Here is a 26,197-nt window from a genome sequence, read left to right on the forward strand (position 1 = left end):
CCCGAATTTAATACAACTAAATATTTATTTGAATGGGATTGTAATTTTATTTGAAAAATTAATTAAATTTACAAAGAATAAGTTAAATTTATTGAAAAAACATTTATTAGGTTTATTTAGCGTTTATAAAAATTTTCTAAATTCCAATAATTACACTCATTATATTATGATATAATAATCATACACAAATCATAATTTTTAAATGCATTCTTTCATTCAAAATTGCATAAAATGAATTGTATTTATCATTAACATTAATATTTTTATTTATAGCAAGTTTAATTCCCCTACAGACACATTATTGTAAAATGATGCATTATTTGTGATAAAACTATTTTAGGAAATTTACGATTGAAAAATATATAAACTATTAAAAGTTCCTTTCCACTAAATTGAAATTAATCCTTTTTTATTAATCAGTTTTAAATATATATCTAATTGCATTCAAATCAATACTTTTTTTCAACTTTTAATTCAATGCCCAGAATCAAATGGGTTGTTGAATTCATACAAATTGTTCAAATGGTGCTTTTTAGCCGTTGCTTTTTTTCGCTGATTTTTTACAGGGCTAATTTATTATACAGAGTTGTTTCAACTGTGCTTTTTAACAGCGCTTTCGCACCAGCTAGCTAGTTTGCGCTATATTTTTTTAATTTTGTTAATACATCACCTCATGACGGGATATTTTAACGAGTTACATTAGTTTATAAAGTTCAAAATATTTTTTTACAAAAATGTGCTTTGTCATCTACACTATCTGGCCAAAAGTATTCGGACATCCGGGTTGTTATAGTGGTGGAAGCATAATGGTGTGGGGGGTCTTTCTCGTGGTTTGGCCTGGGTGCGTTCATAACAGAAAAGATAGCCTTACTAACTGTCGGAATTTCATTTCTATCATTCTAAGTAATCAGTCTGGCAATCTTCACAGTTTAGGTTAGGTTGGGTACCTTTGAGAGAAAGGTCTTGAGAAGAATTTTTGGTGCAATTTAACAAAAAAAAAGTTTAAAAAAAATGGTGTGGCTTAAAAGAACAAACGTAGAGTTTTATCACTCATATAATGAACCTGACATTATTAACTTCATTAAACGACAAAGAACAAAATGGGCAGACCACGTTATCAGAATGGATGAAAACCGTAGCAGGCCGAATTTCAGACGGATAGATGGCCTAGAAAAAGACCCTTTAGTCTTAAATTGGACAATTAATTAAAAACTGGAAAACGCTACCAGGAAAAGGTTGGCCCGGAAAAAACTTTTGAAAAAGCCAAGGCCCACCCTGGGCTGTTGAGCCATTGATGATGATGATGTTCACAGGTTGCATTTGGTGTGAGCATGAAAATAATGGTTATACATTTAGAAGTAATGAAATGTGTCAGAATATCAAAGCAAAATAGAATCCTCTTATTTAATTCATTTCGCATTGACGTCACATTTGTGCCACTCCTTTTTTTTTTCAATACTGTTTTGTAAAAAGTGGTAGAAAATTAGAGCTTAAGCTAAGCTAATATTTTCTTATGTTACTACCACTTTAAGAAATAGTGCAAAAAATTGTTAAATATTGAATAAAATATTTCGCAACAACGAATAGTAAGTGATCAGAATAATGAAAACTGATGTTAGTTCCGTAATTGCAAAGTTCGTGAAAATCATTTTGATACGAATTATCGAAACGTCCACGAACTAAACTTAACAAACTTAAAATGATAGCTTCACCTTAATAAATTTCAGAGTTGCCAGCTCCGCTTTGTTAAAAAATATTTTTATTCGTAATGAGATTTATTTTTAATTTAATATTTTTTATTTTAAGTAGTTTTTCCATCACTATGTATCAAATATTCAAGGTATCATATGAAATGCAACTTTTGGGCAATTATTACGTAGTCACGCTCGTAAAAAGTAAGCTGTTGTTGTTGCTGTTGTAGTTCATTTACGTCGCACTGGAACTGCACAATGGGCTATTGGCGACGGTTTGGGAAACATTCCTGAGGATGATCCGAAGACATGCCATTACAGTTTTGATCCTCTGCAGAGGGGATGGCACCCCCACTTCGGTAATTTGACGACCTGCAAGCGAAATCGAGCATTTTACGGTAGAACAGTTTAACGAGGACAATATACCGCACACCCTCGGTCCCTACACAGACTGATTCAAGTGGTCACCCAACCTCACACTGAGCCGCAGCCGAGGATGCTTGTCTTCGATGATCTGCTGGGAACTGTGTCTTAACGATCAGTCAACTGCGGGACGGTAAAAAGTAAACGTAATTATCCGTATTCAACAAGTTTTACTGATTAATTCACTACCAATTTATTGAAACGTTTGAAGAAAGCGTAGCAGTTGGCATCTCTAAAATTTAAAAAAATTAAATAATTGAGCTAAAAATTTTTTCCCCAAAAAATTACTCAAAAAAGAACATGAGACAGTAAAGATGCAAACGTAGTTTTATATCATTTTTTTTTTCTATTTTAAAAACAGTTAAGGAAAATTCGATCGGAAAAAATGACGGCTAATCATTATAGAGAAAATTGAAGTAATCCAATTTCTAAATTTACAATTCAAATTGCAAGTATAAAATTGAGGTTGTTATGGTTATATTTATAGCATTTCGGAGAATTAGCTGAAAATCGCATCACAAATTTTGAAGAAAGGGCAATTTAGGTTGATTACATTCTTCCTCCTATGGGAGTGAAAAGCGAAAGCGGTCGTTTCCATGCTCAGGAGCATGAAATTGTTGTGCTACAACATATAATTTTCTTAATACATAATTAATTTAAATCAAACTTGAGAATATTAGTCGAAATCCTATGAATATAAAGCTAAAAATTCTACCTAATAACCTCAATGAATATGGAGGAACTTAAACGCAATCCAAATTTATCTGGAAAAAGGAGAAAAAAGAAAGGATTTACTTCTAAAATTTACAAAAACGAACAACAATGTAGACCAAGCATTCAGTTTTGAAATAAATTTAGTGCTCAAATTCAGCACAGATAATATTTTTTTAATTTTACCTTATTCCTTTTAATCTGTGGTCGCAGTGTTCTATAAACAATTAGAAACTGATGGTTATAGCCAGTTTATTTTATACAAACAAACAGAATTTTAATTTAATTTTAAGGTTTGCAAAATGCAAAATTTTTATTTTTCACTTAAATTTATTTAATTTTAATTTGAAAACTCAATAATATTACTTAAACTATTAATATGCCGAAGTAGTTAAAAAATTTCGTTTATTCCTATTGTAGGTGAAAAATTTCATAATTCTCCTACACTATTTCATTTTTAGAAAGACTCTGTGATCACTCCTTTTAATTCATACAATGTATTTTTTTTATAAGTAATGTAGCTCATAAAATTCATTTTTTCAAATTAATTGTTCGAATTCTTCATTTACTTTAATTAATATTAAGATAATCATCTCCAGAATTTTTAGTCTCATTATTATGTATACAAAGATAATTATTAAACCAATAAACACAGCGTCCTATAAAAAAAATTAAAATTTGGTAATCAATTTACGTGTAACGATAACAGGTTTTCACTCCAATTTAAATCATTAACATTTTCTCGTGCTCAAAATATTATGTTTCTCCTCATGAAAAATATCATGATTCTCCAGACATTTTATTCGTTCTATTCTTATTTAATTTATTTTTCTGCGTGCAGTGGTCATACGAGAATCAGAAATTTTTTTTTATTCATTTTAAAATGACAAACGAAAACCTTTATTGCTTCTAAACTGTTCTCACCAGAATGCGATAAAGTAGTTGAATTTGTTTTTGTTCTTTTTATTATTTGCGTTTTATCCAGGAAAAAAAGATTGCGCTAAGTTGAGTATCTAGTAACTACGCGCTACGGACTAAATTCGATTTCTTGATACGTTTTAGCAAAAATTGAAATATACTTTTTCACAAACGAACTAAAATTAAATAAAAAAAATTCCTCAAAAAGAAGAATATAAAAAAAATCTGAAATGATAATAGTGAGATTTGGCGCTTTCTTGTTGAATCCCGCACTCTTATCAACGATTGCTCCATTGTAGTTGCTACAGAACAATCTCAGTTCTCTGCTAAGATTGCGCCGAACATTTGTCCGCGAAAGTGCCAAATGCTACTTGAAAGTGATTATATCTCTATTCGAGAGATTTGGCACTTTTAACGTACAAATGTCCTATACAGAATAGTTGCTACAAAGAACTATATCAGCTATCCCAGAGAGATTTGGTACTCAAAGAACTACAGCCGGACTTCTGTTCAACGAACTTCCATTTTGCAAATTTTTCTATTTTGCGTTTTTATTTTATTTATTTTGCTGAGGAACCAAGAATATTTTGGAAATTTCATAGTGAAATATCTTTTAAATAGATAAGTAAATTTTCTATTTAATGAACTTTTCTTTGAGATTCACTTACTCTATTTCCCCAAATAATTCAGAATATTTCAAACTTGTTAACCCATTTTATGGGGAAAATAACCTTAAATTGAATTTCTCAGCCACTTAACTTTTAACACTAGAAAGACTGAAACTTAGTATAGATCTATATTGCCCAAAAGCAGTCCAGATGATTAGATTATGAAAGAATAACTAATGTGTAAAGAAATTTGTTTGAAATTAATTTTTAATATTTTTTACATTATTTACAGTTATATAACAAGTTATTAGTAAATATTAATAATAAAAAATTATATGATGTACAAAATTCTGAGAAATTGTGTCATTATATACATCATTGTTTTTCTAATTGAAACTAAAAGCAGTCAAAATGATTTCCTTAGGCAATCTAGTGTTAAAGAAACCAATAAAATCTTTTTCCTTTCTTGTTTGCATTTCATACAGGAATCCATGCAAAAAAACTATTTACGAGAAAGCATAACAGAAATTTCTAAAGCATAGAACTAGATTTTACAGATTGTACTGTTCGTAACAGTTTTGCTAAAGCTGGATTCTGAATCAGCACTGAGAACGAGGATGATTTGCTTTTAAAAGAACTTAAAAAAATGTGGGTACAGCTGTAAGAGAGAACCTCAAAATTAACAATGATGTACTGGTTAATGATTTTCTTTTTAATGATTCTGAAGCGTCAACTACAGAAACATTAACTGAATCGGATATTTTTGACAGAGTTAAAAAAAAACAATACAGCAATAAATTGTGTGGAAGACGAAAACAGAAATGATGAAGAAATCACCAAACTTGCACATGATAAAATCATTTGAAACGATTCGATTGCCGATTATAATTTACAAGATTACGAGAGTATCAATTGCTTTTTGTATTTATGTCTAGTGTTAATGACTTTCAAACCTGTTTTGTGTTATTTGAGTATTTCAAATGGTGGTTTTCTATTTAACGAATTTTCCATATGACGAACTTTTTATCGAGATTTAGAGACTTCGTTAAATAGAGGTCCGACTATATATCATGCCTTTTACAGAGCTTATGTAGAACATATGTATGTGAACGTGCGGCATGCTTTGTGAAAGTGCTAAATCTCTTTTCATTAGTGAGATTTTGTACTTGAACGTTGAATGTCGCACTTTCGCCTGATAAGCGTAACAATATCGGTTCCGTTATTGTTCGTATCAACACGCGAAACAACACGTTCCGCGCAAGCTCTGTAGACAGACATGGGCCCAGCGTCCTACCAATCAGGCTAACCTCTTCTTTATCTATAGGAGACAATTGGCACTTTCAGTTGGCACTTCCACATTTTTATTTACGTATGTCCTGCTGAAACAATTGATATTAGAACAATCTCGGTTCTCTACAGAGCTTGCGCGTACGTGTGGAACACATTTACGCGAACGTACGGAATGTTGACTGCCGTCGGAGTCTAAAAATCCCACAATGCATCATTTTGATTTGTTAATAAAATTTTCAAGTCTTGATAATATTTTGCACGCATTAATATGCTACTGTATTTTTTTCCAGGTTGATCTTGATTCTACGAATACATTACAGCTGAATTCGAAAAATAATTTTAAAATGAAATCATTTTATTACATACGAAGAAAACAAAGCAGGTCAATGTGATTCACCACCGAAGCCAAGATGCACCGACTGTGGACGTTCGGAACTTGAGATTATTACTAACCAACTGAAGTACTTTCGAACCTGGCACGATGTCCTTAGTGCAATGGCACTTCACCTCAATAAAAACCAAGGATTGGCAATTCAATTAAAAATGCCTTTTAACTTGAATCTAACAGACACCAAGTCCAAGGACTGCCGATTCATTTTCAAGTGAAATGTCCTTTGATTTGGATCTGACGGCCAGATTCCAGGTCAAGTACCTGGGATCTGTGTCCTTTGTCCGGAAGAAGAGGCAACCACTCAAAGGAATAGTGTCCCTGCAGAGGCCGTTGCTGGACTTGTATACTGGTGCCCGTCGAAGAGGCGAGAGTCATCGTAGTATCCATCCTTTGGCTCTGACTCAACAGCTTGAGATATGCGACTACGGCCTGGTGGTCGCGGAAGGGACGAACCGTGGTGAGACAGTCATTACCAAGGTCATCACACCTTTGTCGAATGTCATCTTGTGGGCGGCTGTGAGATTCCATGCGAGGATTATAAAGAAAAGGGTGAGTCGATAAATCATATTTGGCACTTTTTAGAGCTGCTGGTATTCGTTGTTGGTAGTTTTTCGTTTCTCAATCAAACCGTATATCCTATTAAAAAAAAAATTTTAAAAATTGAATAAAAATTTTATATCCCACCAAAACAAATTGAACTTTTTATTTATTTTTCTTCTTCGGTGAAGAATTTCCAACTAAAGATTAGGGTCTTTTAAATATTCTCTCCGAAACAAAATTGAATTTTAAGCAATGTAAAAAAAAAAAAAATACTAATTAAAGCGTTATTCAAGGTAGAACGTTTTCAGATGAATGCATTGTACAGTGTACAAAAATAAAATAAAGTAAAATAAACGGTCCACCCTTAATAACTTTTGATCTAACAATCCAGGGTTGCTACAGGTGACTAAAATGTGACTATATGCAACTATTTTCAACCTGGGGCAACTATGGCAACTTTTTTTTCGCCTGAAAAGATTAATAAAGCAACTATTTCCAGGAAAAAGAGACTATTGGGAGACTTTTCTGAGCTCCTAATGACGTTTTTTTTAGCATAAATTGATAACCCTGAACACAATGATTTTTTTTTTCTTAAAAAAATTAAAAACTTTGAAAATTTTGAATTGCAAATTTGAGTTATCACTTTTTAATGAGATCAATTTGCACAGATTGCTGGTTGATACAAATTCCGCATCCGGATTGCATCGACTACAGTGCTGACATAAAATATCCTCAGTAGTTGACGGATCATGGGTTAAAAATTCCCTTGCTGTCAGGCTAACCGTGAGAGGTTTTCCTCTCCATCTAACGCAAATGCGGGTTAGTTCCATCAAAAAGTTCTCCACGAAGGCAAACTTCTCCCAATACTTGATCTAGGAGTTCCCTTGTCTTCTGGGTTAGGTTCAAAATTACAAGACTACGACGTTGAACATTAGTAGTCGTAAACCCAAAAAATCGAGTCGGCTGTTCAACGACTGTTATAAAATAAAATAAAATATAGGTTCGTTAACTATCCCTTCGTGGATGTTAACAAATCTTTTACACATTTTTAAAACATATTACACTTTTATAAAGATGACAATTTGAGTGAAGCATCTTTACTTCAATGAAAATAGTTAAAATTGAATTTAACTGATAATTTTTACATATCTGTATAAGCCAAAACATTAGAGTAATTTTTAAAAAAACATCCGAGACATTAAAAAAATGGTTTACAACCATTAATTTAAAAAAAAAAATTATTTCCATATCGACGTTTTTGGGTCGTTTGCGTATAAGCTCAGAAAGTCAACGTCAAAGTAAGACAACGAATCCCGCCGTCAAACAAATATATAATAAAACTGCTCGAATCGCACTTTTTCTTCTTACCTTGATTGGAGCAGATACGAAAGTATTACTTACTCGCTTAATCCACTTCTAGCTCTCACAATTTTAAATAAATTTGATCAGTACTATATTTTATTTTATAACCGTCGTTGAACAGCCGACCCAATTTTCGGGTTTACGACTACTAATGTTCAACTCCGTAACCTTGTAATTTTGAACCCAATCCAGAAGACAAGGGAACTCCTGGATCAAGTATTGGGAGACATTTGCCTCCGTGGAGGACTTTTTAATGGGACTAACCCTCATTTGCGTTGCATGGAGGGGAAAATCAAGAAAACCTCCATGGTTATCCTGACGGTAAAGGAACTCTAATCCATAATCCGTCTACCACTGAGGATATTTCACGTCAGCACTGCGGTTGGTGCAAGCCGGATGCGGAACTCGTATCAACCAACCACCGCTGGGATTCGAACCCATTCACCTCACTGGAAGTCGAACGCTCTATCACCTGAGCCACCATGGGTCGATCAGTACTATATGTAACGAAATTAAACATATGTATAAGAATGCACACTGATAATTCAATGATGGGGCTTCCCTGACCTATCGCCGATCCGCCAAACTCTCGTTAGCGTGGAGATTTAGCAGATTCAAAATCTGCCAGAATCGTGAATATATCTTTATTATGTCCTTCTCTAATTTGAGTACTCTGTTCTTCATCTTAAAAAAAAGCTTATGAGCCATCTTCAAAAAGGAGCTTGTTTGTGTATGTGTAACAATATTCAATTAGATTATCTACAGAATGAACAGATTAAACAATACTTGAAACCTATTATATAGCAGCTTTGATTTTTGAAATAGATTTTTTTAAAAATATGAGCGGTTTTGAAACATTATGATTTAATATCTCAGTTTAACAAAGTTGATTAATAAAGATTATGATTGTGTTTGGGTAATCGTTATCATTTTCTAATCATATAAAAGAAGAGGAAAAAATAATTTTATGCAAAAAAGTTTTGTTTCTGTGGTCAAGACTTAGAAAACAAATCTTTATTAGTATCAGACTTATAAATCAGACAAACAAGTTGGCAGCTGTGATGTAAATACCAGTGTGAAAGTAATTACTCTTTTATACATATTCAATTAAACACTTATAAACCAGAAACACTTATCCTGCAACCACACGGGCAGCTGACCTCACAGTGTTAAAACAAAGGATGGGATAGAGGCAACTTCTCGGCCCAGGTGCCCAGTTCAAAAGCACAACTATAACTATAAACCAGAAACAGATGTTTTTTAGAAATTTACTACACAATTAAACACTTATAAAACAGAAACACTCATCCAGCAATCACACGGACAGTTGACCTCACAGTGTTAAAACAAACTTGAAAACAACAGATGAGATAGAGGTCACTTCCCGGCCCAGGTGCCCAGCTCCAAAGCACTAATATGACTATAAACCAGAAACAGATATTTTTTAAAAGTTTACTACACAATGTATTTATTGTAACTAACCTTCCGTTTAAAATTAAAAACACTCTTATGAGCATTTTTACTTTTTATCAAAAGAGAAAATCCATTATCATTGAAATCACGAACTCTATTTGGTGATTTGCAAGGACATTAATTGGCGAGATGAGTAGGATTGGCGTTAAGGCTTCAAAAGGCGTAAAAGGAGAAAAATTCGTTCCAAAATAAGCTTTCTCATAACCTAAAGCCATGTCTGATATAAGGCAAAGCCAGAAACGCCAATCTAATCTTTCAACCTTGGAGACTCGCTTGTCATTAGTTTTTCTAATAAGCGTGGGAATTCCATCGACTATTTTTTTTTTCTAAATCACATCAGAAAACAAAATCAATTCACTTAATTCTTTTAGGTTTTTGGTGCAGCATTTGTTCCACTTGCCTGTTCGGACGGCGTCCTAGACCACAAGTCCTACATCTGCCTCGCGTCCAAACAGAGGTTTCTGGTCAGCCTGACGCACCCATCTGTCTTCGCATGTATCTATAGAAGTGTCTCCGCACCAAGTACGTACGAGTGCCATGCCTTCGTATGCGCCACTGCTGAAGACGCGCTAGCAGTCGCCGGACTTGCCACCATGGCCAGTCAGCAGACTGATCTGCTAGACGTTCAGAGACAGTTGTACATGAACCAGCATCAGACCAGACGGCGGATTGCGACCTCTGTTGATTCTGGCACGGATTATTACACTCCGTCTGATGTTACCCCTGCTCCGAGAGAGGAGGAGGATCGAATTTATGGTCCCCCATTCCGAGAAAATGGCCCACTGAGGACTGATACGGAAGAGGTGAGTAACGTTTAATCTACATTCATCAAGACCCAATGATCGTTTGAAAATATATGTTTCTCAAAAAGATGTTTGCAATTATTTTGGACACACATATTATAACATTGTTTGCAATTGTTTGAAGCAATTACATATTTCATTTTTTTTTATTTGATTTTATAAGCGTCGTTAAACTGCCTGCCCAATTTTTTGGTAGACGACTACTAATGTTCAACTCCGTAGACTTGCAATTTTGAACCCTATGTAGAAGACAAGGGGACTCCTGGATTAAGTATTGGGAAAAATTTGCCTTCGTGGGTGACATTTTTATGGAACTGACCCACATTTGCGTTACACGGATAATAAAACCACGCGAACCTCACACGGTTAATCTGACGGCAAAGGGATTCTAACACATCATACATCTACCAATGAAGATATTTCAAGTAAGCACTGTGGTTGGAATAAGCCGGATGCGAATTTGTTTAGACCAGCCATCGTTGGGATTCGAACCTGGTTCATATCATTGGAAGGCGAACGATCGATCCCCTGAACCATCGCGGCGCAAGACTTCCAGTTAGGTGGATAACTTTTTGGACTGAAATTACCAAAACGAGACAATCAGTTTTTCGGATTGGAATAAATATTATAGATTCCCAGCGAGGGCACAATAATAAGATTTTAGTAACCCCGTGATGAGGGTTACATAATTTTTTAATAATTTCTGGAAATGCTTTGAAGGCCTTCATCTCCAGAAAATTTAAGTTAAGAGGCATTTTAGATACGTGTTTTAGTTATTTAAATGCGATGGTAGGCAAACTCATTTTAAATTAAATTTACAAGTCCAAGATTTAATTATTAAAACATGCTACCACTAGAAACATTTCCCCACAGAACTGAAGCAAGTTGGTATCTGCGTCATTTAAAATGCCAAGTAAGTTTTAAAATTATGAACACTTTAATCTGTACTATTTATACTCTGCCAAATGCAGGGAATCCTGTGTTTGGCACATCACGATTCAAAAAAATTTAAAGAAGTTTGTACGCATTTATATGGGTACCTTGCAGGGTGCGAAAATTATATTGACCGAAACATGTAAAATTTCAATTTATGTAAAATATCTTTGTTACTTATTACTTCTGATTTATTTACGAAAAGTGTTTAAAAAGATAAAATGCATTTAATGTAATTTCTTACGACCGAATAAATGTAAGAACATTCTTATGTTTTCATTAGTATTCAATGGAAGCAAAAATATCCGAAAATGTATTTTGCAGACTATCATATCTGACCAGGAAAAAACTTATATTACTTATATTACTTGAACTATATTATAAACTTATATTATTTGAAACAAAAACCTATATTAGGGCACTTTGTATATTATAATTCGACTGAATTTCGAAGTTATAAATGCACCTAATTAATCATTATACTTATTTGGTAATCCCGTATCATGGTTTGATTTTGTTTTTAAATTTTTCTGCCTCTAAATTTTAAGAAAATTTGTCTTAGGAAACTTGTATACGATAAATTGTAATGAATAAAATACTTAAAAATTCATGCATGTATGATTGTATATCAACGGATTAATTATAACAAAATTAATTATTATTATTCGATTGAATCTTAAAAATATAAATGCACCTAATTAATCATTGCTTATTTGATAACCCCGCATCATGGATTGATTTTATTTTTAAATTTATCAACCTCTAAATTATTAGAAAATTTGTATTAGGAAACCTGCATCCGGTGAATTATAATAAACAAAATATTCAAAAATTCATACCTAATTAATCATTACTTATTTGGTAACCCCGTATCATGAACTGATTTTGTTTTTAAATTTTTCGACCTCTAAATTATAAGAAAAATTGTCTTAGGAAAGTTAATTATAATAAACAAAATATTCAAAAATTCATACACATATGATGATATGTTAACGAATTAATTAATTATTATAACAAACAGGTCAAAAAAACTTTTTTTAATTCATACATAAACTAATTTCGCTTTTAAATTGGCCACATACGTTCATTTCCAAATTCCACACGTTCTCAAGGATATTTATCAACATCGAAAACCATGCACCTGAAAAAAAAGTTAATTAAAATTCAGAATTTCTTCATTTCCTCGTGTTTCAAGTCTCACAAACACGTGACGCAACCACAACTTAACGCGTTAGCTTAGGGGTAACGTTAAAAAAAATTTTTTTTTTACTTCTTTAATTGAAGTTTTTTTTTCACTTCCTTATAACACCGAGCAATGATCAAAAAAGATAGAGACTAAAACTTGTTTCATTAATGTAAAAAAAATATTTCTCACACGCGTTTGAATATCACACTGAGATCTAATGCCAGTAAAATCATTAGTATTCACCAGATTGGATTCGTAATAGATAATAACAAACGAGAAAGTAGAGAAGGAGGTTTTAAGAGTATGATATACATGAGAGAAAATGCAAATAATGCAGTCTGAAGGTAGATCAGATGGTCTATTGATAAATAACCCCCCTCCCCCAGTCACGGTTCCAGTGTTGTCTGGATTTTTTTTCCGTAATGAGACACCATACAGATTATCATGCTGATGTTGTTTCAAAACATTCATTACATAATGTATGAGATTTAAGATAAATTTCGAAGTATATTTATTGATAAATATGTGAAACTCGCTCCGTTGAAAGCTTCTGTAGATGATTGATAGTGTAAAGCTAAGGACTGATGGCGCTAAGGGTTAAAATTCGTAGTAAGACTTCCGGGTTACTAATTCCGATTGATTTTTACACCTAAGTTTGAAAAAGGGCGCCATCAAATATTATTACACTATTAGCGTTAACAATATAACGCGTTTTTTGAATTTAAATTTCAACGAAACTAACAGCAAATGAATTCGGGAGAGTTCGCAAGCATTCTGTAAGGAAAGTTGTTATCGACAATGTCAACCTTCATCTATTAAAAGGTGGCCCAACGTAGAATCGAGTTAGCATGTCTTATATACTAGTGAATTGCAATTGTATTTTTGTAGTGGTAGACACACTACAGTACTCCCCCACCAGACTTATAGCTGTGATAGAATTCGATGACTGGGATGCCACTAGTTGATTCATTGCTGTTTTGTGAGAAGCCGGGAGAGCTGTATTAAGATCACCGTACTTTTGAGTGCAGATCATAAGAACTGTATTAAATTCACGTTTGTGGTTGCTCTTGTGTTGCCATCAGCAGTCGAGTGTATATAAGCCGATGTTGTGTGTGATCGAGACTGAGTAGCAACAGTACGAGGATGTGGACAATGTCGTAGTAGGCTTGTTCAAATCAAGGTGGGCGTTTCTGTCAAGGTAGGCGTGTTCACATCACGTCTGAAGTTCACCAAAAGATAGTTGTTACAGACAATGTCAACCGTCAACTATGAAAAGATTCCCGAACATATTTATTTGTGAATTGGAATTGTATTTTTGTAGTTATAGACACACTACACATTCTATGATGCATCCCAAAAAATATCAAACCGTGATATTTTACACAAACATAGCCAAATAAGGGATAACACTCCAAACATGGCAAACTTTCCTCTTCATTTATGTTTTGATATTAATTTTCTTAAAATTGTTTAGGCTCACAAACCAGTTAGAATTGGTAAATTACGAGAAACTCTTATGAATGGTAAAATAATGCATAAATTTGATCACAAATTACAAAAATAAAACTTTTTAGAATATTAACCCGTTCTCACATCGCCTCATAAGCGTTACAAAAGAGGAGGGATACACACCGGAACACAGAACTGCCCTTTTTGACCAAAATTTGCCGAAATGAGGAGAGGAACTTCTTTTTTAACTGAAATACCAGCATTTCGGATACCAATTTTCAGTATTGCAATTTTCATATTGTCATGCTTTTTGTAATTTGCAATTGCAGTGGTACTGAAAAAAAAAAGCTTTTAATTTCCTCATTCTAGTGAATGCAAATTTTGTATGAGACAAAAGGACACTATTTCTAAAAACCTGTAAAATGTTATCTGCTAGAAGATTTTATACCAAAAAAACATTCCTATCCAAATACATTTAACGTAAATTTACTACCATTATTAAGATATGGTTCATGGCCGTGGAAATCCTGTACAAGTATTTAGTATATAACAAGCATTCAGTTAATGTCCGTATGACAAATTTAACCTCTTCAGACCAACAATGGCACGTCCCAAGTACAGCTAATTTTTGAAAACTATGCATACTTTGAAATATTTATATTTATTAAATATATTTTCATTTCGTTTATGATGGTGTGAAAACTTCTTAACTTTATGAAATTTTAAGTAGTCTTAGGAAAAGTTTTCTTCTTTTTTTCATTTAAATTTATGAAATTGTTTCCATATTATGAAAGTTTTCGGGTATTAGGTACTTGCACTTCAAGAAGAGGAAGACCTCCCATACCCACACATGTGACCTATGACCAGGGCCGGATTAACCTATAGGCACACTAGGCACGTGCCTAGGGTCTACGAAATTCAGGGGCCTACGAAAAACTTGGGAGAAAAAAATTTTTTGACAAAAATAATTTAGCTTTAAAAACAACAAGTGTATTTTGCACAAAATTATGAAGATACAAATAAAAATATAATATTTTACGGTAATAAATTATTTTGCAGAATCTTATGATCTAATATATTACTTTTTTGCAATTTTTGGATTCAACGAAATCTTGTATTATGCTGTCGAATTCCAAACTACGCAAAATGTCGGATTCAATAGACATAAGTGCGAGCGATGCCAAATGATCTTGATTCATTGTTGAAAGCAAATCATTTTTTTTATCAATTTTAATCTGGAGAAAGATCTTTCTCTTTCTGCATTTGATCCAAGAATCGACAAATATATTCTTAATGCAATGTGAACGTTAGGAAAAGTATTCACAAGTTTATCTTTAATTTGAGCCTTCAACATTTCTTGTGCAGATTTATGTTCATACAAATTTGAAAATAGTAAAAATTCATCTACAAAGTTTTCCTCTAAATCGGATGAGTAAATTTTCACCAAATTTTGCGCTTTTAGTTTAATCTCAGATTCTGACAAATTTTTGTGAACAAGAAAACCGAAATTATCGTACAAATCACTGTAAGCTTTACGCCTTTTAGTCATTTCTGAAATTAATACATCTAAAATGGCGTAATACGTTTCCATACGAAGAAAATTTTAGCATATATTTTGAAAAGAGGGGAGGAGTGGGGGAAGGAGGGGAGGGCCCATAAACGGCTGTGCCTAGGGCCTACGAAATGTATAATCCGGCTCTGCCTATGACTTCAACGCCAACTAATCTTTATCAGCGAAATGGCGTATTAAAGTTGAGCTAAGCTTCTCTACATAAGTTAGAATGTTAATTAACGATAACTTAATTAAATACAGAACCCGTATCGCTCATAGAATTAGTTGAAATATAAATTTTTCTCGTCTACTTCCTTAACTTAACTTAGATTTGTTATTTTCTTATGCATTTAATTCTAACCGTAGTATATTTTTGCTTTGCATACCTGGAAACTTCGATTTATAATCAGTTTATTTATGTTTCTCATGGCTTCGTGTATGACTAAGTCTCTGTCCAAATATATAGGTGAAAGAATTGAAATCTCTAAGAAAGAATCTTTGTGAAAGAATGTGTCATTTAAGAGAATTCATACTTGAAGGGATCGAAATAGAATGGAAATACAAACATCATTGTTTTATTTTAAAATTTCCACTTTTCGTTTGTTGACCATTTTATTTAGTGGCCTCCAGGTATTATTTTGTTAAATGTAAACAGTGTTACAAACTCTCTACGCCAATTTGGAAGTGATGGTAATTTAATGTTTTGAAGTACATTTTGTACACTACTACGTGTGGAGAATTAAAAAAATAACATCATATATCGTAGTATCATCGGTCTTGTGATGAAGCTTTTAAAACGTTGGCAAAATCACCAAAAATTCTGAAAGCTTTAGTTTTTTCAAACATTATTTCATTAATTAAATTTAATTAATTAATTTTAGCTTTATATTGTAATTATTTAATAAAAAGTGACTGAAATAAAAAAAAATTTGTTGACGTAAGTAGGAATCGACCTTAAATTTTTTTTTATGTTACTTGTTTATTATTAGTACAAATTTAAATTAAAGCCGGATAAAGTAAATGGAGGTGAAAAAAAGCAGTTTGTTGACAGAAATCGGACTGGTTTTTCAAGTGGACACACCAATAAGTGGGATGAGGGAAAAAAATAATTATCGAATCACGCAATTTTTTACAAACAACAAGTTTAAAGGCAACACGCAGATTTAAAGCCAAGGATAATGCTTTAGAATCGTTAGAATTTGTATACTTCGTTTGTAGTTCGTGTTATCTTTTCAATTTCTTGTTTTTTAATGCAGAAATAACAACAGATCTGACAGTCGTAAGCTGATATTGTTTAAATCTTCTCAGGATTTTGTTTTTATTCGATAGATTTATTTTTATTATTTTTTAGGCTGCAGTTGATACAATTTAACTTTTTGTCCTTTATGTAAATCAATTCAAATAGTAAGTTTACATACATAGTAAGTAATACATACATAATACAGTACATAAATAGTAAGAATAAAAAGAAAATATGTTTAATGCGTATATTTAATTCTAGGCGTCAAAAATATTTTTTTAGTATTATTAATGTTTGTAATTTTCAGTTATCGACTAGATTCTTGGTTACATTAGTTTCTTTTTTAAATTCAAGCAAATAATTCCATAATCGATTTATATGTAATCGAACGTTAATCGTTTTAAATGATGAAGTTTAAAATTAAAGTTGTAGTTTCAAATGAAAGAAAAAAAATTAGGCTACAAAATAAATTTTCCTGTACTTTAAATGTGTTTCATAAGTCGAATGACTTTGCAATAAAAATTTAATAATTGAATAGATAATAATTACCAGAAGAATAGTCGAACAAAATTATGACGTCACAACCATGCTAGAGGCTTTTGAACTATCACATCTTTTAATATTATCCGTATTATTAGTAACTGCCTTGGAATATCAGTTTTATTTTATATTTTGTTCCCATATAAATTTACTATTCGAATGCATTTATATTTAATATTTTTATCTAATTTTATCTTAAAATTTTAAATTAACGGTATCAGTCCTTGTTAAATTGTTCAACCGTAAAGTGTTCGACTTCGTGCGCAGGTCGTAGGGCTACCAAAGCAATGGGGCCATCCTCTCTGCAGAATATCAAAATTGCGATGGCGCGTCTTCAGATCATCCTCAGGGATGTTTTCCAGACCGTTGGCAATAGCCCATTGTGCAGCTTTAGTGTGACGTAAATAAAGTACGTTTCTACCTTAAGAATTTTATTCAAGTTTTCATTAGGTTTATATACTAATTATATAAACTCTGATGAGACTCAGCTTACCTTCATATTTTCAATAACAATAAGAAAAATATATTTGCTCCAAACAAATTATGTTGGCAGGGGCTCTTCCGGAAAAAAAAACTGTATAAAAATGTAGAGCACATAGAATAATACCCAAAAAATATTTTTTTGTGAATAATAGCTATTAATTCTATAAACAAGCGAACCCGTGTCTAACTCTGAATACAAAATAAGGAGACAAACGGACAATAAGGAGATCAGCAAGGGAAGAGGATAGGGTTGGAAATTAGAATGTGACAGTCAGTCGCCAATTTTTTTTTAATTACCAAAACGGTTCAGCTAGGCGTAATTTTAAAATTATATTTTTAATTAAAATATTTATCCTTTTTTTTATCATAACAGGCCTGCCAATTACTATGCTTTTCGCAAAATATTTTATAGAGAGCCGTAATGGACCAGGGGATAGAGCGCTCGCGTTCCATTGAGGTCAACCGTTTTCGAATCCCAGCGATGGCTTGTCGAATTCCTCATCCGGCTTGCACCGACCACAGTGCTGACGTAAAATATCCTCAGTGGTTGAAGGATCATGGGTTAGAGTCCTGTTTTCGTCAAGCTAACCGTTGGGAGGTTCTCGAGGTCTGACTCTCCATGTAACACAAATGCGAGTTAGTTCCATCAAAAAGTCCTCCACGAAGGTAAATTTATCCCATTACTTGATCCAGGAGTTCCCTTGTCTTCTGGATTTGGCTCAAAATAACAAAACTACGGAGTTGAGAATTAGCTGTCGTAAACCCAAAATTTAGTCAGCTGTCCAACGATAGTTATGAAATAAAATAAAAATAAAAATTTATGGAGAGATAGACATTTAAAAACCAAAGCTTTCAGAATTTTTTGTAATTTTACCAAAGATTTTAAAAGCTACGACATGGGAGAGCTGGAACAAAGTAGCGTTGCATATGAACTTTTAAATCGTTTTGTATGTAGTGGTGCGGAAAATAAGTTTAAATGAATAAACAATAGTACATTAAAACAGAAACTTAGCTACCACTAGAATAAATGTATACCATAAATTTTTACGGAAAGCGTAGATAGTTGACAGCCCTGTTATAGTAGTAAAAAAACTTTTTCGAAATAAGAATATTCGGAAAAAGCATATTTAAACCCCTAAACTTATATTTGAAAAGATAATAAATATACAACTCCTAAATCAGGGCCGCATGTCCAAAAAGTTACATTTAAGGAGAAATTTTTTTTCTCCAAATTTAAGGACTCTGATTTTAAATAATTTACTCACTCCATAAGTAATCAAAAATATATTTACAGCATGTTACAAATGAATTTAATTAATAAAAATTTAAATATATAAGATATGGACATGATACAAAATACATAAATACTCTCCAACTTGAAAAATAAACATATACTTGATGAAGATAATAGCTTGATAAATAAGGGGGGCAGAATTAAAATATGATTAACTATTCACTGTGTATTCAAAAATCAAATTAAGAACATGGAAACTTGAATAAATAATATTTATTATTTTTATTTTAGTTATATGATAGTGAATAGTTGCAAGTTTTTTGGAGGCAGTAATTATATTTTCATTCACAGCGTAAATCGTCATTTGGGCAACTTTTATGGCGTTCCACTTTTTGAAAAGAAAAGTTTTAAGCTTTCATTATCCTTTCCTAGCAAACAATGGTCACTATTTTCTTATCCAAATAAACTATTTTCAGCTCAGTTAACTTTGCCTCCATTTAATCATTTTTAGCACTAAACATACCAACACTTCATAGTACAAAACAATACAGCAATAACCGGTAATGGTATGTTTAGCGTTAAGTAACGTGAATACGAATCGTGATGTATGATTTTTTTTAATAGCGTGAATACGAATCACGATGTATGATTTATAAATCGCCTGACTTTACGAATCTCGTTGTGACTCTTATTCTGGGCTAGAGAAATGAATAATACCGATTTTAGAGTAGCATCGGAGGAGGGTGGAGGTTCAAGCGTGTGACGTCATACCTGTGACTTCCGGCCCGGACGCGATTTTCCATTCAAGCGGCCTTTAATCACCCTCTGTCTTGTTTGGCATTTACTTAAATAATAATAAAAACAACAACTTATTTCTTGTTTTTTTAATTCAGGCAACAAATTTTAAAAGAAATTAAAGCTTGCATTATAATTGTGGCCAACAACAGCCAAATTAAAAGGTCGGTCCATCCAAAGACATGCCATCACAATTTTGATCCTCTGCAGAGGGCATGGCGTCTGTGCTTTGGTAGTCCAACGACCTGCCAGCGACCTCGAGCACCTAACGGTATAACAATTTAGAGAGGACCGATACCGCGCACCCTTGGTCCCTACGTAGGCTGATTAAAGTGATCACCGCAACCAGAAATGCTTGACTTAATGTTCTACTGCGAGCCGTGCAGAAGCAATGGTACTTTAAAAAGTTATGTGTCAAAAATGAATGGAATTTCTTGGTGGAATTTTCTTGGAGTCAAATTTTAATTTTTAGGTGCGACCTCTTATTTCGAACCCTGGAAGGTGATCTAACTCACTATATGTGTTTCACAGGGTGCGTAGTGTTTTTTAAAAAGTGCTTGAAGGTGCTTATTTTTGTTTTTTAAAAGCCTTTAAAGGTGCTTTTTGTCATTGAGTGTTTTTAAAAAGTGCTTAATTTACCCTTTTTCAACATGAGATTTTTCCCTTACCATGTTTATTTTCTCTTCGAATTATGCAAAAAGACACAGTTTGTTCTATTCAACGTTTCCACAATTAATTCAACCCCAATCGATTTCGGCGTATTGTCAGTCCGTAGCGTGTAAAAACGCTATTCGTTCTACATGATTCAAAATTTCATGGTTCCGCAGTGGACTGATCGTTATGACACGGTTCCCAGCAGATCACCGAAGTCAAGCATCACTAGCTACGGTCAGTGTGCGAGTGGGTGACCACTTGGATCAGCCTGCGTAGGGACCGAGGGTGTGCGGTATGGGTCCTCGTTAAACTGTTCTACCGTAAAGTGGTCGACTTCGCGTGTAGGTCGTGGGGCTACCGAAGCGGGGGTGTCATCCCCTCTGCAGAGGATCTAAATTGTGATAGCATGTCTTCGGATGGACCGTCGCCAATAGCCCATTGGGCAGCTCTAGTGCGACGTAAATGAACAACAACAACAAAATTTCATGATTTTTGACAATTGTCAAAAATAATGCCAAATGGTTTTTTTTTTTTTTTTTGACATGACGGTTAAAACAAGCTAAATCCATCAATTGTCAAAAACTTTCCAACCCTGCCTCATTATGATTTTTTTTTAAGTGCTTAAAAATATTTCTTGAGTGCTTGAAAAGTGCTTAAAAGGTGCTTATTTTTTATTGAATAATTTGGCTACGCACCCTGGTTTCAATATTTCGTGTATTATTAATCGTGTATCTATATATTTCCATATTTTGTGTTAAAATAACATGTTTAAAATATTAAATTAGAACTATTTTAGTATTTAAATTTTTTTCTCTTCATCACAACAAAATTAAAAGAGGAAAAAAATTTTCAATATTGATTATTGACTGCATAAAAAAAAAGCTTTCCTGCAACTGGACGCTGTGGGCCAAAATGGTCGTGAAGGTTCCATAATTTCATGACAAACAGCGTGATTTTATCAATGAGGTCAGAATGACAGCCACCGAACGATCGCGACTTATTTACTACTCAATATTGAATAACTTCCAATCTATAATTAAGTTCATTTCAATCAATAATTTCCGCTTAAATACAATAAAGAAATAATAATTAAGTTGTAGCATGATTTTTTTTAATTTGTTATGCTCGTATTGAGGTCTTTGGGGCATTAAAATGATAAACAAAATTTTCAAATTATTTAGGAGGAAGTGAAATTTTCATGTAGACAATGAGTTGTATTTGTTTATTGTAGTGCGAATAACTGGAAATTCCAGAAATTTGTGTGATACCTACCTGAAAACAAAATTCAGTGAACAATTTGCTGTAAAAATAATTCTAGTCAAACTTTTTAAACATGAATAAAATTATAAAGTAGACATTTTTCTGTCTCTTTAAATATTTTCCAAAATATCCAGCTATAGTAAAAATATATTGGCAACATTGAATTTTCTCTCACTTTAAATATTTAAAAAAATGAATGTTTCTGTAAGGAAAAGAGATAGGCAACATTGAATGCTATTATTCACATTTTGTTTAGGCATTGAACTCCATGATTTGAACTGCAAATCGCCCACAATTTGACCTTGAGGTCTACAAAGTTCATGAACATCTTCAATAGGTTATTATTTAATTTCTTATAAAGAAACGTTCTATTTCATAGAAAACTTAAACGATGGGTTTTTGTTCTGAAATAGGACATCGAAAACACATTATTAGTTGATAATTCGGGTTAATTTATTCAGATCTAACAAGAAATGTAGGGCAAATTGAGCAATGAATTAGTTCTCTCGATTTCATTTACCCTTAGGTGTTTTTTTTTCTTTCTTTTCTCTTTTTTTTCATTTTATTTACAATGAATTTCCATTTAAGGGTTTCAACACGACTGAAAGGATATTAAAAATAAATGTGATTTGCATTTGTAAATTAATGAAATGAGAAAGTAATCAGTTTGTATTTTGAGATTAAAAAAAATAAATAAGCCAAAAATAACTAAAAAACTTTTTAAAAAGGCATGTGCAATTTTCTATGGAATTTCTTGTTTTTTAGTTTTCAAGAATAATTTTGAATATTTTCGTTAAATAAAAATCTGCTTGAATAACTGATTTATTTTTAATTATTTGATAATTGTGTGAAAATTTAAGAATAAGGATTTATCCGTTTTCTATTCTAAGTGATGCTATATTTTGTTTGTTTTGTTTTATAAACATTTTATATTTATAGAAATAATTCGCAAATAACAAACATCTTTAACGATGTGATTGTCAACATTCACAGGTGGAAGTCAACAACCACCCATTTCTGTCATTTACAGTAACGTATTTAAAATCGTTTTTAAAATCAAGTTTTAACAATGCAACTAACATATATGTAAAACTAGCATTCTAATATTGAAAATATATATTAGAAATAATTAATAGTTATCAGTTAATAAGCAAATAACGTTAAAAATATCTGAAACCTGCCTCATTAAAAACTGAAAATTTGACTTCGAAAAATATACGGGAAAAGTTTACTGGCAAATAACAATGTGTAACTGCTGCACACTGTAGCTAACTGTAGCAATGTGTGCTGTAGCTAAAATGTGTACACGCTACAGCCAAAATTTACACATGTTGCGGAGAACCATCAATTTTATGTCAAAAATACGTATATTTCAGCTTTAAATTTTACTAAGTAAAACTGAAACTTCGTATTATAGCAAAAAAATGGATAAACGTAAAATTCACGTAATATTATACGCAAACAAAAATTTTGCGGGCATTTTATCAACCCCTTTATGCTAGATAAGAATGAGTACGTTATTTTTGCATATTATTTTAATGCTAAATTTTCTTCGTCAGTAATACGTCAAATGCACGTAGGCATTTTTACTAAAACTAAATAGTAAATTCACTTCGTCAATGTTACGTAAAATATTCAAAAATATTCTGACTGAATAAAATGGGAAATTTCATTTTGTCAATATTACGCACAATATACGGAAGCTTGTTAGGGCCGTTCAAAAAGTACGTACATCCCGAAGGGGGGGGAGGGGATTTGCTATTATGTACGGTTTTGTACGATGGGGAGGGGGGGAGGTATTATACAAAGTACGTACTTTATAAACATACACCAAATTTAAATTTGACTTTATCCTACACACTCCTTAAGTAAATATTTAATTTTATTTAAAACATAATTATTTTAATTTTTATGAAAAAGGGGGGTAGACTAATAAAATGTACGTACTCTAAGGGGGTGGGGAGTAAGACCTTCTGTACGGTAATGTACGAAGGGGGGGGGGAGGGGTTTAAAATTTCTCCATATTTGTGTACGTACTTTTTGAACGGCCCCTTACCAAAATTTAAACTGTGAAATATTCGTCAACATTTGTACGTAAAATGTACAAAAACTTTCGTACCGAAATTAATCTCATCGAAGGGTAGTTGGTAAAATACAATGTGCTAACATTGCGTAAAATGTGCCGAAGCTTTTTTACTAAGTATATCAATGGTAATATCATTCCCCCAATATTACATAAAATTTGTGTGTAAAGAGTATTGATTTTACCAATTTACCAAAAATGTATGTTTAATTTACTTATCATGCTACATGGGAGTTAGCTCATAACTATTCGAAACAGAACTTTAAAAAGAAATTTGCATTAATTTCAATAGTTTTAAAAAATATTTAACTTATTATAATATATATATATATATATTATAATATTATATATATTAATTCCCTAGTAGTTGTAAAATAAAGACAAATACTTAATTCATTTTTCACCATCACCCTAAAATATAATAAGTAAGGCCCGGATTTTGATGACATTTGCATTTTTTTGCATTTTTTGCATTTTTGGACATTTTTCGTCCTTTAGAGCATTTTTTGTGATTTATAGGGCATTTTCTTTAAATTTTGGGGCGTATTTTGCATTTTAAAGCATTTTTTAATTTTTTTGTTAATTTTTTTCTAATATTTCTTATTTTTTATTATTACACTGGCTTCCATCAATGAAGAAAATTTCTAGGATATTAACAGGTGAAGCAACATCTTTTCAAATTGAAGAAGAATTGTCAGTAAGTGTGACCGTCCTTTTCAAGTACGCACCAATAACATCAGTAGACGTTGAAAGAAGCTTCTCCTGGCATAAAAATTTGCTTTCAGACAAGAGACGCTCGTTTACATTTCGAAATATTAAAAAAAAAAATTAATAATCCACTGTAATTCTGATATTTAGTAATATTATGAGATGGAAGTTGTTATATTCATTTAAGTTTCTATACAAAATGAAAATGTTTTGGAGTCAATATATTTTCCTTTTTTTGGTTATTTTTGGATATAAAACATATTTGTCAAACTTTGATGAACGTAGAACAAGTATTGCATTGCTTTATATTTTTTGAAACGACTCATAATAATTTTAAAGAGTAAAACGTTGTTTTAGTTCAATATTTTTACTTCTATTTAAGTCATGTCATAAGGCACTTTTAGCGCAATTTTCGCATTTTAAGGGCATTTTTTGCACGTTTAAGGGCATTTTTTGCACTTTTTAAGGGCATTAATTGAGATTTTTTAGGTCATCAAAATCCGGGCTCTAATAATAAGATATTTATCAGGTCTTCTTTATGCATCTTCAAGCTATTTAAATGTGATAGTATTTAAAATAAGAGTGAATAAAATTTATTTAAACTGGAATGAAGCATCAATGGAAAACTTATGCTACCAAATTAAATATTAAAATAAAATCTACCGCAAATCCGATAGAGTTGTCAGGTATGAAGACTATTATATAAAGAGCTTAGTGGATGAACTAGGTAAGTGACATTTTCTGAGTGGCTAAAATTAGGGTAAGAAGGAAATAAGGGGTATCCGAACTATTTTCTTATAGATTTATGAGACGGGGGGGGGCTTATAATTCTTTGCCTTGTTTTCTTTACCATCACTTAATTATAAATAAAAGTCATCAAAGCGTACTCAAAACTAACTGCGCACTCCGTTTATCCGATCTTTTTCATGAAATGTGTATAAAATCCCTTTCCGAAAAAATTTAGAATACATTTCGATTTGTTCATAAAATAGAATTTAAAAGTGTTTAATGGATACAATCATCACAAAACAAGTTCATGTCCAAAGTTTTCTCACGAGTGGCCTTTATGCAATTAACACCCGCATATGGATTTCTTGAAAAGAGATTTCTATTATTAGAGAACGCAAATGTGATATCTCTAAAAAAAGTTGTTCAACATCCTGTAACAATACAACTACTTGACCATGAAATAGAATTAATTCCCATACAAATATACAATTTATTAGCACCTTCAAGGTTTTGATGAAAACAAATTAACAACAAACTTGTGATTTGCTTTACCTATTCATGTTGAAAAAAATTTCAAGGACTACTTTATATAACTTAGTGTTACTGGCGATCAAATGAATGCCTTTTTATTATTCTGTTAAGGGATTTTTTTTGCACTGTGAGTTATTTGCTTTTAATAAAATACACTACATTTATACAATACAAACCAAATAATCATTCAACAATTGTAATACACACGCATGATAGTGCGTAACATACGTTGGAGTCAGAAGGTATGAAACAGCGGTTGCAGAATGAACAACAAAAAATCAGTAAATAGGGAATAGGGACCCCTCTTACAGATATACAGGTCTTGCAGCTTGATTTCATACTTGAAATAAGGCAGTTTACCATTTCCTGTGGCAATTGGCATGAATTGTCAGGTGGTAATTTAATACTTTCCGACTCCAAAGAGTATTACGCGTGATCATGAGTGTGTATTCTAATTGTTGAGAATGATTATTTGTTTTGTATCGTATCAATGTATGTACAGATAAAATTTCCTTAAAATCGGTTCTGTAGTTCTCGAGATAATCGGCCAAGTCTGCAAATTCTCTTAATTTCTTATACCAGTGTAGAATTAATAAAAGATTCCTATAGA

The 26,197-nt window shown here is 32.2% G+C and overlaps 1 protein-coding gene across 1 annotated transcript in view; it reads left to right on the plus strand.

Moving 5' to 3' along the window:
* The window catches only part of LOC107448529 (uncharacterized), a 56,587-nt gene that overhangs the window by 8,999 nt on the left and 21,391 nt on the right, over nt 1-26,197 (plus strand). The window contains exons 2-3 of the mRNA XM_043048852.3: nt 5,932-6,581; nt 9,779-10,210. Of these exons, the coding sequence (XP_042904786.2) occupies nt 6,249-6,581; nt 9,779-10,210 (765 nt within the window). The 5' untranslated portion in view covers nt 5,932-6,248. The remainder of the gene's footprint in view (nt 1-5,931; nt 6,582-9,778; nt 10,211-26,197) is intronic.

This window comes from Parasteatoda tepidariorum, chromosome 5 (assembly GCF_982258835.1).
Source record: "Parasteatoda tepidariorum strain Cologne lab strain chromosome 5, Ptep-v5.0, whole genome shotgun sequence".
Classification (NCBI taxonomy): domain Eukaryota; kingdom Metazoa; phylum Arthropoda; class Arachnida; order Araneae; family Theridiidae; genus Parasteatoda; species Parasteatoda tepidariorum.